General features: G+C 36.4%; 1 protein-coding gene across 3 annotated transcripts in view; it reads left to right on the top strand.

The window, feature by feature from the left end:
- LOC135220519 (uncharacterized) overlaps positions 1–17,487 on the top strand; it is a 69,444-nt gene extending 51,957 nt beyond the window's left edge. For all 3 annotated transcript variants that reach the window (XM_064257673.1, XM_064257674.1, XM_064257675.1), the window contains exon 3: positions 9,772–17,487. In XM_064257673.1, coding sequence (XP_064113743.1) covers positions 10,167–14,960 — 4,794 coding nt within the window. In that variant the 5' untranslated portion in view covers positions 9,772–10,166 and the 3' untranslated portion in view covers positions 14,961–17,487. The remainder of the gene's footprint in view (positions 1–9,771) is intronic.
- Positions 17,488–17,699: the final 212 nt, after the last annotated feature.

Below are 17,699 nucleotides of genomic sequence, written 5' to 3'. Positions count from 1 at the left end.
ATTCATTCCATTTGATTTTATAAGAACCCAAGTACGTAGAATAAATACCTCTTCAGTTTAATTATTTAGGTTGAATTTCTTCTGAATATAACATTTAATATGTGTAACTTGCCAAATAAATTGCATTGCTGTAAGTTTCAACTGCTTGGCAGCTAAGAATTTAGAAATTTGCGGGTCATGTTATTTTGCTTTGGCTAGGTGACTACCCCCATCCACATTCGGGCAGAGAGAGAAAGAACTAGCAAAAGAGCTTCAATTTGTTTCTGATGGCTGTACACCAGTTGTTAGCAGCAGCTTTGAATTTGGAATTCGTCTTTTTCTGATTGTTATTTCATCAGTTGGTGAAGTATTCTTGATTTGATTGCCTGGCATATTTAGATAGAGATAGGCTCTGTTTAATCATTATTTTGACAAATTGGTCAATTGATGTAGACTTTTGACTAAGGAATGTTACGATCCACATTCAATTTGCACAGACTGTAGAGGACAGGTTTGTTCAGTAGATTTAAGGTGTATTGAGAGTACTGACTGGGACAATAAAAAGTGGAAAACCTTAAAATCACACTTAATTAAACTGGCTAGGGATAAGAGAAAGGTGAATGCTAGTCACATTAGTGAGTCTTTAGCTAGCCAGGAATATCTTAATGATAATGATAATGTCGATGTTGATGTTCATGTGATTTTTGTTGATCCTGTTCCCCGTTCTCTATCTGTATCTGCTCCTTAACCCTCTCTTGCTTTCAAACCCAACCCCAGTGCCAGTCTTGAGTGTAAGATTAATAAGAGGTTTGAATTGATAGTTGAATTTAGCTTTGTTTGTGAAAGTCCTATATGGACAACAACTGTGAGCTCCCAGTAGCACTTAGTACCAGTTTAGCGTCTGTGGAGTGCCCGGTAGCACCTTAGTGTTAGTGGAGGAGGTGGCTGCCTGTCCCGCCAATTCTCCTAGGCAAAGGTCAATGACATAGAGTGGAACCTTGGTTTTTGTAGACTTTTTCTGAAGAAATTTTGTCTTGGATTTCGTACATTTCCTCGGATTTTATACACTCAAAAGCGCTCCATCTGGGGCCCAGTGTGACCAACCCCTGTACTGAGTGCCAAACAAAGCTTCTTTAATGACCCATTCTACCTTTGTTTCTCACTGAACAAGTATCACTGCAAGTGCTCGTTGTGTTTTGTGCTATTTTTGCTAGTGAAACAAGCCATCATGGGGCCAAAGAATGTTCCAAGTGCCAGCCCTCTGGTAAAAAAGGCCAGAAATACTATAGAATTCAAAAAAGTACTTGAAGCAAAGTATGAAAGTGGTGCACGTGTTAGTGATCTCGCTAGGATGTACGGCAAGTCAGTGTCAACCATCAGCTTTATCCTAGCAAAGAAAAATGAAATTAAGGCTGCTGATGTTGCAAAACAGAGATCACAACTAGTGGACGTAGAAAATCTTTTGTTAGTATGGATCAGTGAACAACAATTAGTGGGGAATAGTGTGTCTAAAGCGATCATTTGTGAAAAGGCTAGGGTGTTGCATGCTGATCTAGGTAAGAAAATGCCAACAACAAGTGCTGCTGTCAGTGATTTTAAGGCCAGCTGAGGCTGGTTTGAAAAATTCAAAAAGCCTATGGGCTTAAAATAGTGTCGTACAGCATGGGGAGGCTGAGAGTTCCGACAAACATGCTGCCGAAGAATTCATTGACGAATTCAAAGAATGTCTTGAAGCAGAAGTACTCTTCCCTAAACCGGTGTTCAGTTGTGGTGAAACAGGTCTGTTTTGGAAATAGATACCAAAGAGGACTTACGGCACAAGCCTATAAAGGACAAGCTGACTCGTATTCTGGGGATTTCAAAGTGAAACCCTACTGGTGTATCACTATGAAACTCCCTGAGTGTTTAAGAAAAACAATGTTATTAAGAATAAATTGCCTGTGATGTGGAAGGTAAAGAAAAAAGCATGAGTCAAGAGGCAAATTTTATTGAGTGGGATCAATGAAGTGTTTGGCCATATGGTAAAAAAAAATCCCTTCAGGATAATCAGTGGCCCCTCAAGTGCCTCCTGGTAATGGACAGTGCTCCTGCACATCCTCCTGGCTTGGAAGACCAGTTGTTAAAGGAATTTAATTTTGTCACTGAAGTTCTTGCTCCCTAACACCACTCCTCTCATCCAGCCCATGGACCAATAAATCATCTCGAATTTCAAGAATCTTTACACAAAGGCATTGTTTCTAAAGGTGCTTTGAAGTGACCTCAGACACTGAATTGACCCTAAGAGAGTTCTGGAAGGATCACTTCAATATCTTATCTTTAATTGCATAAGGCTTATACATAAGGCTTGACAGGTAGTGACTTCCAGGACAGTGAACTCGGCTATGAGAAAATTGTGACCTGTGTTTTACCTTGAGAAGGATTTTTAAGGATTTGAGGCTAACCTTGACGACCCTACACCTGTTGTGGCATCTACTGTGTTTCTGGGGAAGTCCATGGGCTTGGATGCAAGTAGGGAGGATGTGGAAGAGTTAGTGGATGCCCACACGGAAGAGCTAACCACTAAGGAGTAGCAAGACCATCAGCAGAAACAACAAGAGGACAGATGAGGAATCCAAGGAGGAAGAGGAAGAGACAGGGGATACTGTGCCTACTTCAGTGATTAAAGAAATATTTGCAAAGTGGAGTGATGTTAAAAATTTTGTTGAGGTATTTCATCCTTACAAAGACGTTGTAATCCTTAAATCCTTGTCTCTTAACATGTTTAATGACAATGCATTGTATCACTTGTGGCAAATTTTAAAGAGATGTCAGAAACAAATGTCTCTGAACAGTTTTGTTGTGTGACAGGGGTCCAGTGATTCTCTAGCTGGTCCTAGTGTCAGTAAAAATGGGGTGGGAAAGTAACCCGAGACAGTGCCACTAAAAAATGTAGGGAAGTAACCCCAGATAGATTCTTGATACCTGAATTCCTTCTGGAGGGGGATTCCTCTTCCAAACAATAACCTCTCCACCTCCCTCTCCCCTCTGCTCCGTCTTCCATACACTAACAAAAGTCATCCATAAAGCTAAGAGTGATGTTAAATGTTCATTATTTATTTCATTATTCATATATATTTATCATTGTTTTCTTTTTGTTAAACTGTTTATTCCCAATAAAATTCGTTTTTTGTTCATTTTTCTTAGAGGTCTTTAACATGTTAATTGTATTAACATTATTCCTTCTGGGAATTATTGTTTCAGTTTTCATATGTTTCGGACTTCATGGGAGGTTCCAGAATGGATTATGTACGAAAACTGAGGTTCCACTGTATTCCCCTACTTATACCTGGGAGGAACCAAACCGGTAGCCCTGTGGATGAATCACGTCCTGTGAAAAGACATGCAGATGATGTCTTGTGCTCCTCCAGTGCCGTTTAAAAGATTCAAGGATCTTCCTGTACATAAGTAGTCCTTGTCTGTTGTGCAGCCACTGGGATAGCCTGGAGCTTTTTTCTCCAGGGCCTTCCTTGGCAGAGAGTCACTGTGGCTTCCAAATACCCATCCTCTCACAAACGCTCCTCTTTGTACAGAGTGGCTTATGATGAGCGTCCTCCAGTGCCCACATTTACTGTAGTACCTGAGCTCCTTTAGTTTCTGAAGCTTCCCAAAGTGATGGATGCCCAGTATCATCCGAGAGCCTTAATATGTCTAAACACTCATTTGCGCCCATTCACCCTTCAGTGTCGGAGCACCCTTCTTCCCTGGAGCCCCCGAAAGATCAACTATTTACAGATTTACAACAGAGACAGAGCCCCCCTTGGTGCCTGAGCATCTATCTTCAACCACTCGTTTAGCTTCCGCTGATGACATTTCACTTAGCCTTCTTTTGGTGAAACTCAATTTCTTCTTCTTTACATTGCTCTCCCATGCTTCAGGCTGTTCCCACTGCATGTCTGCAAGTGCCTACTGCTGTGGATCCTATTCAAAGCAAACTAGACAGTATTTTGAGCCTACATAGGCTCCGTTGGCTCCTCATGTTCCTGACTTGGCCTTCTCTCCTGTTTCCTCAGACAAGGAGGATAATTTACTCATTCAGGACACTCGTCCGTTGGCATATGCGTCTGTTAACCCTTAGTAGATGGATAGCTTCTCAGGAGTAGTAATAACAGGTTTGGGGTGGTGGCTGGATTGATGCTGTTGAGAAACAATACAGGCAGTCCCTGTTTATTGGTGGGGTGTGATGAGTGAAAACTGCTATTAACTGGAACTCAGCAATTTATGGAACAAAGAATCGGTTTATGGCGCCTCTGCTAGCTATGTTATGGTGCCATAACATAGCTAGCTTATGGGGTCGATAACTGAAAGTTGGCCTGTTATGGTGCCATAAATCACCGATTTTATGCGGCTAAACAATCACAATAAAACTGGACAGCCATTAACCAAGTCTCCCGATAACCGGGAACTGCCTGTATTGAGCGCCATCGATTTAGAAAGAATCGGGCGGGAAAGAGGTGCCAATACTTCTATAGCCCATAAATTCACTAATGGCAACTTTTACACTGGCTAAAATCATGAGTCTGGCATCTTGGCCTTCAGTTCTGCTTCTGACTTCAATAGAGAATGTACTGCTGCGTCTCCATCTCACATGATGTCTTTTTGTAAATTTGCTCATAAATATACCAAGGGGTTGCTGTTGGTTTTTGTTCTTGTCTTTTATGATAGTATGTCAGTTGTGAATGTAATTCTGCAAAGAAATATTAAAAAAAAACATGCACAAATAAAAAAAAGTTACTGAATCTTCGTTCTCGGTAAATTTACGTAAATATTTTTCAACAAATATGCTAAGACTTTGTTACTGGTTTTATTTCTTATGTTTTGATATTGTGTGAGCTGTAATTATAATTTTACAAAATAAAATAAAATTATATATCAGAAAAAACATAAGTTGGTAAAATTTACAATCGTCTTGTAAAAGCAGCCTCACAAGGTATTGTGAAGTCATTTTCAACTTCTCGTGGAAGGTAGGGATAATTTTTAAGAATTTTTGTTCTTTAACCACGTGCATTTGCATATCTTCCTACATCCATTGATTTTTTTTTTTTTCCCCCTCTTAAATTGGCCGACCTCAAAGTTTACCCGACTTGGGGAGCTGCATATTGATTTTTTTACTCTTCCAGTAAGGGTTAAGGTATCAACTCATTACCATTACAGAATTCTTTTCACCTATTGTCCCTTTGCCCTCTTATTTATGGAGTCGCAGTCGTATGAATCTATGAAGTCTCCCCAATTTGGTGGTTTTTATCCTACACGATGGGTGAAAACCTGCTGTGGGGAGTTTCTGCCTCCTCCCAGGAGGGGTTGATTAACTCTCTATGAAGATCTGCATTTTCTTCGGCAAAGATTGTTTAATTCTTCGGAACTATCTTGCCTCCTAAAAAACTTTGTCAGCGTTTTTGAGGTCTTAAGCTTCCTTGATTGGACCATGGGTACTCTAGTGTGCAAGATTAAGGACTGCCCCTCTTTGCCAAAGATGTGCCTCCAGTTGGTTGAATGTTATTTCATGCATCGATGAAGGGATTATGGATGGCTCCTACATCTCAAAGGGAGTGATTCCCTCACAAGAATCAGCTCCTCTGTTTCTGCACTGGACTGTCACCATTCCCACAGGCCACAGTTCTGGGGATATTCGTCAGGTCTTATGAAAAAGAGCACTCAAGACCTACTATTTCAATTCTGTAGGCGACCTAGGGAGATGTCCGCTTATACCTCCAGGACAGTCTTTTCCCTGTAGATGCATCCCTTCCATAGTAGCAGGTTAATCTATAGACCACAATCTAGAGGCAAGTTCATCTCAAGAGCTTTTAAAAAATCTTCATCAAGATCTTCCTCTCGTAAGTGAGAACTACGTCCTCCGAACTCCAGTTAGGGCCAGACTCCTCTTCTGGGAGAAGTGGAGAGAAAAAGGTGCAGAACCTTGGATTGTCATTGTTTTGAGGGTGGGTTACACTACCCCCTTCAAAGAAAAGCTACTTTGGTCAGCACTCCAGTAGTATTGACAGCTTACTCTGAAGGCTCAAGGAAGTCTTCAGCCCCCTAAGAAGAAGTTTTGTCCCTCCCCAGGAATGGGGTGATGGAAGTAGTAGAGAACAAGAGCTCTCCATTGTTCTACAACTGTCTGTTTGTGTTGCCCAAGACGTCAGGAGGCTGGAGGCCCTTCTTGGATGTCAGTGCTCTGAATATCTTCATGCAGAAGACAAAATTCAGGATGGAGACAAACCAAACCATCCTATCAGCCGTTCATCTTGGATACTGGCTGGCATCCATAGATATGCATGATGCATATTTCCACGTCCCTATACACCCAGACTCAAGAAAATTTCTAAGGTTTGTCTATGGGAACAAAGTGCTCCAGTTCTGAATACAGGCAGCCCCCTATTAACATTGGTATCGGTTGTCTGGTTATTGGTGGCCTAGCCTAAATGCTGAGAACCGCCTCATAAAATGCAAACATAACGAATATGCATCTTTTCCTTGGCTGTTTTAAAAAGTTATCCTTTACTTTGCTCTATCCAATAATACTGTATGTAGACTTATATCACTATAGTATGTAGTATTATAAGATACAAGCAAACCAACCATGTTTTGGTTTGGAAAAATCAGCTTAGGGCAGAGGTAAGATTATTTCGCCATATTGAACTCTATTCATAGTGACAAGGTTATTTTTTGTTATATGAAGCATGTTTAAGTTGATAGATGACATAAGAAAGTCTTGTTGTGAACTAGACTTAGTTATTTTTTCGTTAATAGGAGATGATACTGTATTGAGTCTCATATTTCTTTTAGTATTATAAAATACAAACAAAGCAATCAATGTTTAGGTTGAAAAATCAGCTGAGAGCAGAGGCAGGTTTATTTCATCGTATTTTACTTGATTCAGAGGAATTTTCTTGCTTCTATTTAGTGTAAATAGATCTCTAGAAACTATTTAAATGGGACAAAGTTATATTTTTCATTATGTGAAGTTCTTTTAATTTGATAAACGACAAATATGCCATGTTATTAATTCAATTTTTATTTTTTTCATTGATAGATGTTTTGTTATTTTCATCCTATTTCATAATAATACCAGATTTATGTATTTATCTTTTATTTGCATGAAAACAAAGAGTATTTTTTAATGAAATACTTTTTTCTCCACTCCCAGTACTTGCGATGTCAAACACCCATGACAGTACAGCATTTGCTTGTTGAGTGCCCAAATTGGACCCAGCAAAAGATCTATTTATCTGCGGAGTTCAGAAATGAAAAATATTCTTTGCGGAAAGCAGGGATTTTTCAATTAATAAAATCATAAATTTTTTAAATAAGACGGGTTTTGTTTCTCAAATAAAGTCTAATTTTTTTTTTTTTTTTTTTTTTTTTTTTTTTTTTTTTTTTTTTTTTTTTTTTTTTTTTGTTTTATTATTCTCAGGATTGATCCCTGAGAACCAGCCCGAGAAGAGTCTACTTTGAGACTCAGAGGTCTGGAAAAACTAACACCTATTAATCATAATAACAGTACTTGCGGTAGATTTGCATCCATGTTGCTGATGCACAATAATTTATAGTCATTAGCAGTGTGAACATTTTTTTTCTCAGGTCCAGCTACAACTGCAGCTTAAATTTAGCAGTACAATACTATTTCCTTGCCAGTATTTTCTTCATAGCAAATGAAGGTATAACGCAAAAATATTAAAGTCCTGTTCTACTTAATTAAAGTCATATGTAACATAACTACAGTAATTTTGCACTATTGTACAATGGATTGCTGAAATGCAAATGCTCTCTCTCTTCTCTCTCTCTCTCTCTCTCTCTCTCTTGCTCTTCTCTCTCTCTCTCGTCTCGCTCTCTCTCTCTCTCTCTCTCTCTCTCTCTCTCTCTCTCAGTATACATATACGTAGTAGTAGTTTAAAGAGAAAACGCAGCAAAATATCTTTATTATTTCACTTACAGAATCCATTCATGTCTACTGTATTGATTTAATCACCTTAAAAATATTTAAAATCTATCTGAATTTCTTACGTAGGCAACTTAAAACCTCCAGGCTTCAGTATTTTAGCAAATTTCCTGTGACAACGGATAAATTATTTTCCTAAATAATTCTTTCAGTAATAAATGTCATCAGCTGATTGATTCTCAGAGTGTAGACAAAAGACAAAAATACGCTTTGATTACTGTATTTTGCTGTATTTATACATTAATATTGTAGTATGGTACTGTAATTAGTACAGTAAATAATTTGTTACCATAAATGTATTATTCATTCATAAAATATATATACTAGTTTTGTGCTGCAGCCATAACAGGAAAGATTCTCTCTCTCTCTCTCTCTTCTCTCTGCTGTATTTATACATTAATATTAAAGTATGGTACTGTAATTAGTACACTAAATGATATTTTACCATAATTGTATTATTCATTCACAAAATGTACAGTGGTCCCCCCTATTCGCGGGGGATGTGTTCACCAGACCCCCGTGAATAGTTAGAACCTGCGAATGTTTGGAACCCCTATAAAAATGCTAAAAACAGCCTTTTTGTTAGTTAAAACTCAAGGAAAACCCACTAAAAATGTTTATACTTGGTTTTTTTAATAGTTTTATCACAAAAAGTGCATTTTATGATGAAATTGATAAAAAAAAACAGGAATTTGTAGATATTTCTCATAGAAAAATACTGCGAATGTGCGAATTTTCCGCGAATAATGCGGGGAAACGTTCCTGAGAGAAATTCGCAAATGTGTGAGTCCGCACATCCGGAGAACACGAATACGTGGGGTCCACTTTATATATGTACTAGTTTTGTGCTGCAGCCATAACAGGAAAGATTCTCTCTCTCTCTCTCTCTCTCTCTCTCTCTCTCTCTCTCTCTCTCTCTCTCTCTCTCTCTCTCTCTCTCTCTTGTGTTAGTATTGTACTGTACATATCCTTTAAATGGAAATGATATAAATTATTGTACATACAATAAACATGAAAAAACACAAACTAAAACAAATCCAGCAAGTTCAAACAGATTATGGAGGATGGTTGCCATATTTTTTGCTTTAATTTATTTTACCGCATTTCATTACAAGTTTAGTTGACTATGGTTACCACACATGTTATAACAGTACACAAGTGAATATTTTATCATTGTTGGTGTTTCTCTAATCACCGTAAAACATATTCATTAATGGCAACTTTTAGACTGGCTAACAGGAGACTTCAGCTAGAATTTTTTTTAATAAAGGAAAAAATCATAGGAAATAAAATTGAGACTTATTAGGTTACAAAGCCTTTGTGAGTGCAGTTGCTGTAATAGAAAATTCAAATTTTCACAGATCTTTGAGGTTAGAGTAATTGCTATGCATCGTAGGGTCAATCATCAGATAGTTAGAGGAAATGTTATGATTACATGCTTACAGTATCCCTTACACCATGTGTGCTGAGGCTGGTATGGTTTATCAATGTATATTACTGTTTCCAGAACCAAATTGGTATTATACTGTGAGTCTAGATATATTTCTTGGGTCAGCGATGAAGTTCATGCCTTTGCATGAAACTTTTAAGTTTTCAAAAGTTGCAAGTTGCTCGAGTGCTTTTTCTCATTACTTTACATATTTTGTGGTAATTCACGCAAATGCACATAGACTGTTTTGCATAACAGGATCAACTTGATTTTAAGTGGCAGCTTTGTTGTATTTTCTTTGAAACTTGCTTAAGGTCTAAAATGATGTATATCTTCATCTCGGTTTCTGGTGCAGAGTACTGTATTGATGTTCTCCTACATCCAACAGGCTCTTCATGAGAGAAATGGATGGAGCCCTAAGTGAAGAAGTCAGCAAGGGAATTAAGAGAGCAGCTTTATCAACAAGAGTTAAAAAAGTGAAATTCTTCACCCACTTGAATTTGGTAGATACTTTGGTTGTGAAATTATAAAGTGCAGTAGGAATTGGTGAAACTTGACAATGATGCCTGATAGCAGTTTGGAACACTGATTGCTCACCAGCATACAGCATATTTATTTTTGAACTAGAAGGTTAGCAATAGTCACTCATGTGCTTCTGTTCCATTAAAGGTACTACTTAATGCATAAGTCATGATGCCATAACCCCAGAGTGTTGAGTAGTTGTCTGAAGGTGATGTCTATCTATCTCCCTTTTAATGCTATGACTTGTGCACATTTCAGTAAATGGCTCTAACAAAATCAGTGAGCCCTGTATCACAAAATGCTCATACTTGCATACAGTGTGGAAAGATTTTCAGAAACAGTGTTAAGTATATGATACATAAATCAAAACATACTAGTCACATTACTTTTATCAGTAATATTCGGAAAAAATATTTGTTAAATTTTAGGTACAGATTTTGTTGGAAAAAATATCATGTTTGCAATTTCTTTAGGAAGGCCTACTGTTGTGGAATGTGCCAAAAGTCATTTATAAGTGAGAGGACTGTTGTTAATCATTTAAAAAATTGTCCATGTAATACTAAGCACAAATGCCTTTTTTGTGATTACACGTCTAACTCCCAATCAGACATTATAAATCACACAAAACAGCATGCAGATGAGCAACCTTACCAGTGTACAAAGTGTGATAAGAAATTTGTATCTCTTGGTGAACTCACAGATCATGAGCTAGTGCATTTGCCCCCAAGATATTTATGCTTCACTTGTGGGAAGGTATTTGCTGAAAAAAATGTTTTAAAGAACCACCTGGAGGCTCATCGTGGAAAACAGTTGTGTATTCAGTGTGGTAAAGAATATTCTGGTGAGGATTATTTCTGTCATACAGAGGTAGTAAGTGCTCTTTGCAAGAAATGTGGTTCAAGATTTAAATATCTTTGTCTGTATGAGAAACACAAAAAAATGCATGGAGAAGTAGTGAAAAAAATGAAGCATCGTGGGAAGCATTTATGTATTCATTGTGGCAAAGAATACTTGGGTAAAGATCACATTTTTCATATGGAGTTTTTTGATGAATTGTCTCCTTGCAGAATATGTGGATTACATTTTGATTATATTTGTATGTATGAGAAACATAAAAAGGGGCATATAGAGGCACTGGAAAATATTAAAACTTGTAGAACTCGAGCCGATCTTTGCCAGTTTATTGAGTGTTCTGAAATGGTTGTATCTCAGGCCCCATTGATTTATGGTTACAATCATGTATGTATGATCTGTGGAAAGGGATTTAAAGATTTTCCATCTACTCTTGTTCACATAGAGGGGCATGTCAAAATTGAGTCTGGGATGACCGGAAATGTGGCTTCATCTGTATGTAAAGCTAGCAGAGAACCAGTGAATGATTTTCAGGGTTTTGATAAGCAATTGAATTCAAACAAGGGAAGTAGTTTGACATCCAAGCATGTAGATGTAGTTGTATTTTTTAATGCCACAAAAAGGAAAAAATCAAGTTTAGAATCTGATATGCAGCTTTCCCTTAAACCTCGGGAAGAAGTTTTAAAATATAATTCAGAGGAAAATATTGGTTTGAAGGTGAATAGAAATTATTGTTCAGTTAATCTTAGCACCAGAAGTCTTCCTCATTCTAGCTATGACTCTCAAGTTGATGAAAATTTACCTGGTCCATCTAAAAGCATTAAAAAGAAGGTAATGTCTTCAGGGTACTCATTCTCCTCAAGTGAAGATGGTTCTTTGACAATAGTAGATCATGGTCTAACTTTTTCAAAATATAAAGCAGTGATGGCTGAAGTTTCGCAAAAAATCTCAGAGACTGGAGAATCCAAGATGAAACAATCATTAGTTGAGCCATGCAGTTTGGAGAAAGTTTGTCCCTCAGTCTCTTCTACCCTCGGAGGTGATGCTACTTCCAAAAGTAACAGAGCGGGGAAGTCACCAATTGCTAGTCCGGGGAAGTGTGTTTCAGATGATCTAAGTCGAAGTAGGCTAATTTTAAGTGAAGAAAACCCTTCATCAAATAATGAAGGAAGAGTGAACATTCCCAAAGATAGGATTGCCTTATATAGAACAGAAACAAAAGCTTTAAATAAGAAGGAAAAAGATGTGCAGGAGGACATTTGTGGAGAGGTTGTCAAGGATGAGAATAATAGTGTTCCAAGTTTTGACAGTGTTCCCAGGGATACCTCAAAACACAGAGAAGATTCCAAGTCATTTGGGCCATTTGTGAATAACCTAATGGTTAGAGACTCGAGCCTAGAATACTTTCATTCTTGCAATAATGATAGTCAAACAGACACAGAGAATAAGATTGTAAACCAGGTTACAAATGTGAAAAAAGTTATCAGCTTACCTTGCAATGATGGAAAAGTTGAGGGAATGCACAAAACCCAGACAGCATTAAGTGATATTATTATTGTTGATGTTGCTTCATTAGAGAAGTCTTTTTCAGGTACTGTCAGTCAAGGTGTCTCAAACGAGGATTCATCTTCAGTCGAAAATATGAGTATTGAGGACTCGAGAACACTCGGAGTGAATTTGGAAAGGAATCACTATTCAAAAACAAGGGACAAGTATAATGTAGAAAATAAGCAACAATTAGCAGGACAGAGCTATGTGTCATCATTAGCCAAGTCTTTAGAGGCTATTAATTGTACAGACAGCGATGTTGTTAAAGACTTGTCGCCAAATAAGAAAACAATTCAGAATTCAGAAAATCCTCAAGTAAAGATAGAAAGGTCGTGTTTACCAAGAAAACGGAAGTTTGGAAGGATGTGGGGTCGTAATGCTCACAAAAAATGTCCTAGTTGTGGAATTATGGTTCTTTGTAAGCTAAGTACACATGCTAAAACCTGTTTTAAACAGCAGGAAGAAGACTGTTTACAGCAAAGTGATATGTCCTTAGAAAATTCCAGAAGTATTTTGCCATTATCAGTTAAATTAGAGAACTGTAACAGTAGTGTTAATGATGTTAAGAATCAACACTCTGAAAATGTAGGGGATAATTGTGGTCAAAATGGGACAATAGCTGATAATGGTTATGATTTAAAGAACATGAATAATTCAAAAGGAATTCTGAAAAGGACCTTTAAAAATGCTCGAGAATCAGACAAGTTGCAATATGTTTGTAAAGAGATATCGAGTAAGTCGTATGTGAAAGATAGCCCTTATTGTACATTGTGTGGTAAAGTGTTTGCTTTCAAATCTTCCTTTGAGGCTCATAAGCAGTTGCATGAAAAGGCCGGTTGGTATCTATGCTACAAGTGTGGAATTGCGTACAGGAATGAAAGGAATCTTGTGCGACATTGTGAAATCGCTCATTTTGGAGAATATGTCTTTGAATTTGAACAAGAAAAATTCGTTCCTGTCAGAAAAACAGGTCGTTTTTCAAATAGATTAGTAATCAGAAAGAATGTATCTAAACGATATGGTGACAGTCAGACTGGTGTGTTTGATAAATCAGGCCATTTTGAATGTCGGCATTGTAGAGGAATGTTCAGATGTAAAAGTGTGCTTAAAATCCATTTGGAAAGCCATAAAAATATTTGTTTGGATAAAGAATTCAAACTGATTAAGATACAATGTTCAGTTTGTAATATGAAGTTTAAAGATAGAGGGAAGTTGAAAATACATTGGCAGTCTCACAAGAATTCTCAGTTGTTTACATGTATTGTTTGTGGGAAGGCATTTAGTTCAGAAGATAAATTTCTTTATCACAAATGTATGCAGGTTAAACATGGAAATATCTTGGAGGAGAAATATGTCAATCATGAAAATCAGAATGTTACAGTTGATGCAGGTGGTGAGATGGATGAGGAAAGTACATCAAGTAATAAAAGCTCTAAAAAGAAATCGGTTGTAAAAGTGGAAGGTGGTTTATCTTGTCAAGCAGAAATTAAGAACAAAAATCAATTATACAAGTGCCCAGCTTGTCGAAGGAGATTTGAAAATAGAGAAGTCTTTGCTGCTCATGTTGTTAAACATGAAAAGGCCAAGTGGTATATATGTGTTGATTGCAGTCTTTGCTTTTGGCTTAAAGAAGGCTTGAAAGAGCATTCTATGTATGCACACAGTGAACATTGGGTCACAGATAAAAATACTTCGGAAGAAACTACCAGTTCCCAGGTCGAAAGTGAAGTAACTAGTTCCCAGGTTGAAAGTGAAGTAGTATCTAGCTCCCAGGTCGAAAGTGAAGTAACTAGCTCCCAGGTCGAAAGTGAAGTAACTAGTTCCCAGGTCGAAAGTGAAGTAAAGCAGTTTCTTTGCAGTGTGTGTGGTGATAAATATCATTGTCAAGAAACCTTTAAACAGCATATACTTCAGCATGAAAATGAAAACTGGTGTATTTGTGGAGATTGTGGTAATTGCTATAGGGATAGGGGTAACTTATTTAGACATGAGAAGCAATATCATGGAAAGATACATGATGATATTCTTACCACTGAGAAAGAAAAGAATAATTATAAAACCAGTAGGACTGTGAAAGTAATTGTTGAACGTATGTCACCATGTAATGTTTGTGGAATGTATTATGGTACATCTAAGACAGACTTGGAGAAGCATCTTACAACCCATGCAGTGCCGAAGAAAAAGAGAATATTTAAATGTACACTTTGTTTAAGGACTTTCAAAAATAGAAAACTTTTTTTATCTCATAAGATTATGCATTCATCTCAGAAACAAAGATCCTCAGTAAGTTTAAGGGAAAAGAATATTGTGAATCTAAAGAAATCTTCATCATTTAAGTTACAAGGTGCCCACTTGCAGAAACGTTATGTGTATAAGAAAGGTATTTGTATTTTAAAGTCATCCGCAGGGCCCCTCTGCAGTAAAAAGCCGCGTTCCCACAGAAACTTGTTGCTACAAAAAAAAGTGGAAGAGACTAATTTATTGTACCATCGTAAGAAGTTATTGGGTTCGAGTGCACGAAAATTTGTGTGCCTCAGTTGTGATTCAAAGTTTTTTTTCAAAGTTTCTCTTGATAACCACAACAAGAAATATCATCGACATGGAGCAATTTTGGGCAGTGTTTCCAAAGACATTTATGAAAATGTACCTGATTGATATCTTTAAAGGGAGCTAATTTTGTGTGCCTTTTTTTGTCAAGATCTAGTAAAATGTGAATAAGCAAAGAGGGTTTTACTAGGAAAGCAATGCTTGACCTTGTACTAGTCAAATGTTTGGGTCTTCATAAAGTTCTTTTTGAACACAGAGGGTAAGGATTTGCAGTGTGGTTATATTACATAGCACATATGACAATATGTTGACCATTTGTTTGAGGCCCTCTCCTCAAGGTAACAGTTTTGTCTTAAGCATTGAAAATTTTGGTTACAATTCATTAAGGCTTCATTTGAGTCTTAGTATTTGAAATTGTCTAGTGAATATTTTTGTTTATGAAAAAATATGACCATATAATTGGTTGAAAATATATGCAGCTTGAAACTCAGTTCTTGAAATATGGTAGAAATAGTTTTTGGAAACTGAATCCATTGTAAAGAGAGCAAGGGTGCTAATAACATGTTGCCCATTGACATTTTGTGAATGACTTCAGACACTGTTAATTTCAATCATCAGTGAACAGTTTTGAGTTGAAGATCTAACAATCTTATTTTGTGAAATTTTAAAAATTAAAGCACTGTACTATTCATTTTATTTGAACAGTCAAGTCTTATTTGGAATATAAACAGTTTTGAATTGAGAACAGAAATCCCACGAGCATCAAAATTATGTAAACCCTGTTATCACAGTCTTTTGCATACAATTTATGTTTATATACCAATGATTTCAATAATACTGTATGTTTTGAACAGATATTAGTGAAAAGTCATTTCAATACAGTTTTGGATCAAAGCACCATTTATGATGACAAGTTTTAAGTAGAAGCTTTTGTTCTCATTACTTCTCATGAATAGCTTTTGAGGTGAAATGTGTATAAGTAAATTGTCTGTGAAAACAAATTCATAGTTTCATGAAGAGGCTTGAGTGTGGAACAGTTAACGAAGGCTTTGCTGGATCAGATTAAGACGAAAACTTGATAATTTTTTAAGATGAAGCAGTATTTTCATGGATACCGGACAGTAGTAGCTACTTGAAATTTAGGCAGATAGACTTTGTGTATGGTTGGAGGTGAAGTGGAATGGTTACTTTGGAGGTTATTGGCTTAATTATTATAATATCTCTGATGAAAAGAGCAGCAGTGTTATTGGAACCATCGAGCATTTGATCAAGGGATTATGAACATCTTAAATGGCTTTTTTTTTCATTCAAATATAATGTTGAAATTCCTCATCCAAATGGGAGTGTATTGTGAAAATGAATGTAATGAAAGGATTTTATATGAAATAAAAATCATTGCCTACCAGAGTCCATTCCTCAACTGTTTGAATGAAGAAATTGGTTCAGATCAGAAAATGCTTTATATTTCTGTAATATAAGTTTGGTCATGAAAGGTGGTTAGTTTTTTGTGTGGTACTATTTTGTTTCTTATTGTAAAGAGAAGATTGTTTTCTGTGTCCGAGTTGTCGTGTAGAAGTCTGTCTTTTTTGATAAGTAGTTCGTTGATTATGCCACTGTGTTAAAAATCTTTACTTTAGGTTGGCCGCTAGTGTAAAGTTGCCATAGAATGCCTGTTTGTCTACAGAATGGAAGCTATGAAAAATGTTACCTTGGATCTCCTGTTGATATTGAAGGAAACATGTAGTAAAGAAGTAAAGGGAATTACTAATTTTCTACATATAATTATCTGCAAGATTTTCTACATAAAATTAAAAGCTTAAATGTTAAAGAAACTGTGCCTTTAGATCTCATTATACTGAACAACTGTTGTCTATATCTAATGCAGAACACACTTCTATTTTTATGGTATTTATGTTCTATGATGACAGGCTTTGATATAACAAGAAATAACCATTGCTATCAAGTTCCTACAGTGAGATGAACCAAGTGAAATACTTTATTTACATGTGATGCAGTTTTGTTGTGAAAACTATGTGAAAGAACAGTAACTATGTATTTGTCAATTTCCATCATGAAATCCTCAAGTAACGAGATTAGTGTAATTTTTAATTTGAGGTAGACATTTGACATATTTCTTATCATTATGAGAGGGGAAAGTAGAAACGGGTTCATGTTCTCATGTTATTTAGACTTGTAACGTAATAAAATTGTATTTAGGAGTGAAAATGTACAAAAACCTAACAGCAAATTTCTGTTGTCATTAGGGAATAGTAGTAAGTTATGAAGAGATGTATAAATGTCAATGGTTGCAGTTCTCTGTTGCAGTATTAAAGATTTTGTGATATTTGGCTATCTTAACTTATGTTTTTGTTCAGGCTTTTTCAAAATTGTGGAAGTTCCCATAAATTTGAGAAGGAAGTGTGACAAGAACTTATTCTTGACTTAAGAATGCTGTAAGTCAGCATTTTGTAGTGTTTATGGTGCATTTGATTTTCTACAAGGATGAGCCTGTAGATTTTGAAGTCATCCTCAATGCATATGCTGTATTCTTGACAAATTTTCAGATGAAAATTATTCTGTTGACAAACTGTGTGTATAAAATTTATTTGAATAAATATTGTAAGTTTTCCTGGCAGCATAGATTTATTTTACAGATTCCTAGCACCATAGTATGTGTTTGTCATAGGGGGAGGTAAAAATAGTAGTAAATATTTAATCTATGTTATGTTACTGTTTGTTTGATACTACACAAAATTAGTTTCAGGATCTTTCTCAAAAGCATTAGAAGGAAAAATGTGCATATGTTTTTAATATGAGTTCTTATTCATAGTACTCAATGAATTGGGG

The sequence above is a fragment of the Macrobrachium nipponense genome, chromosome 2 (assembly GCF_015104395.2).
Source record: "Macrobrachium nipponense isolate FS-2020 chromosome 2, ASM1510439v2, whole genome shotgun sequence".
NCBI classification, from domain to species: Eukaryota; Metazoa; Arthropoda; class Malacostraca; order Decapoda; family Palaemonidae; genus Macrobrachium; species Macrobrachium nipponense.
Note: the sequence above shows the minus strand (reverse complement) of the source record. Positions and strands in the feature narration are given on the sequence as shown.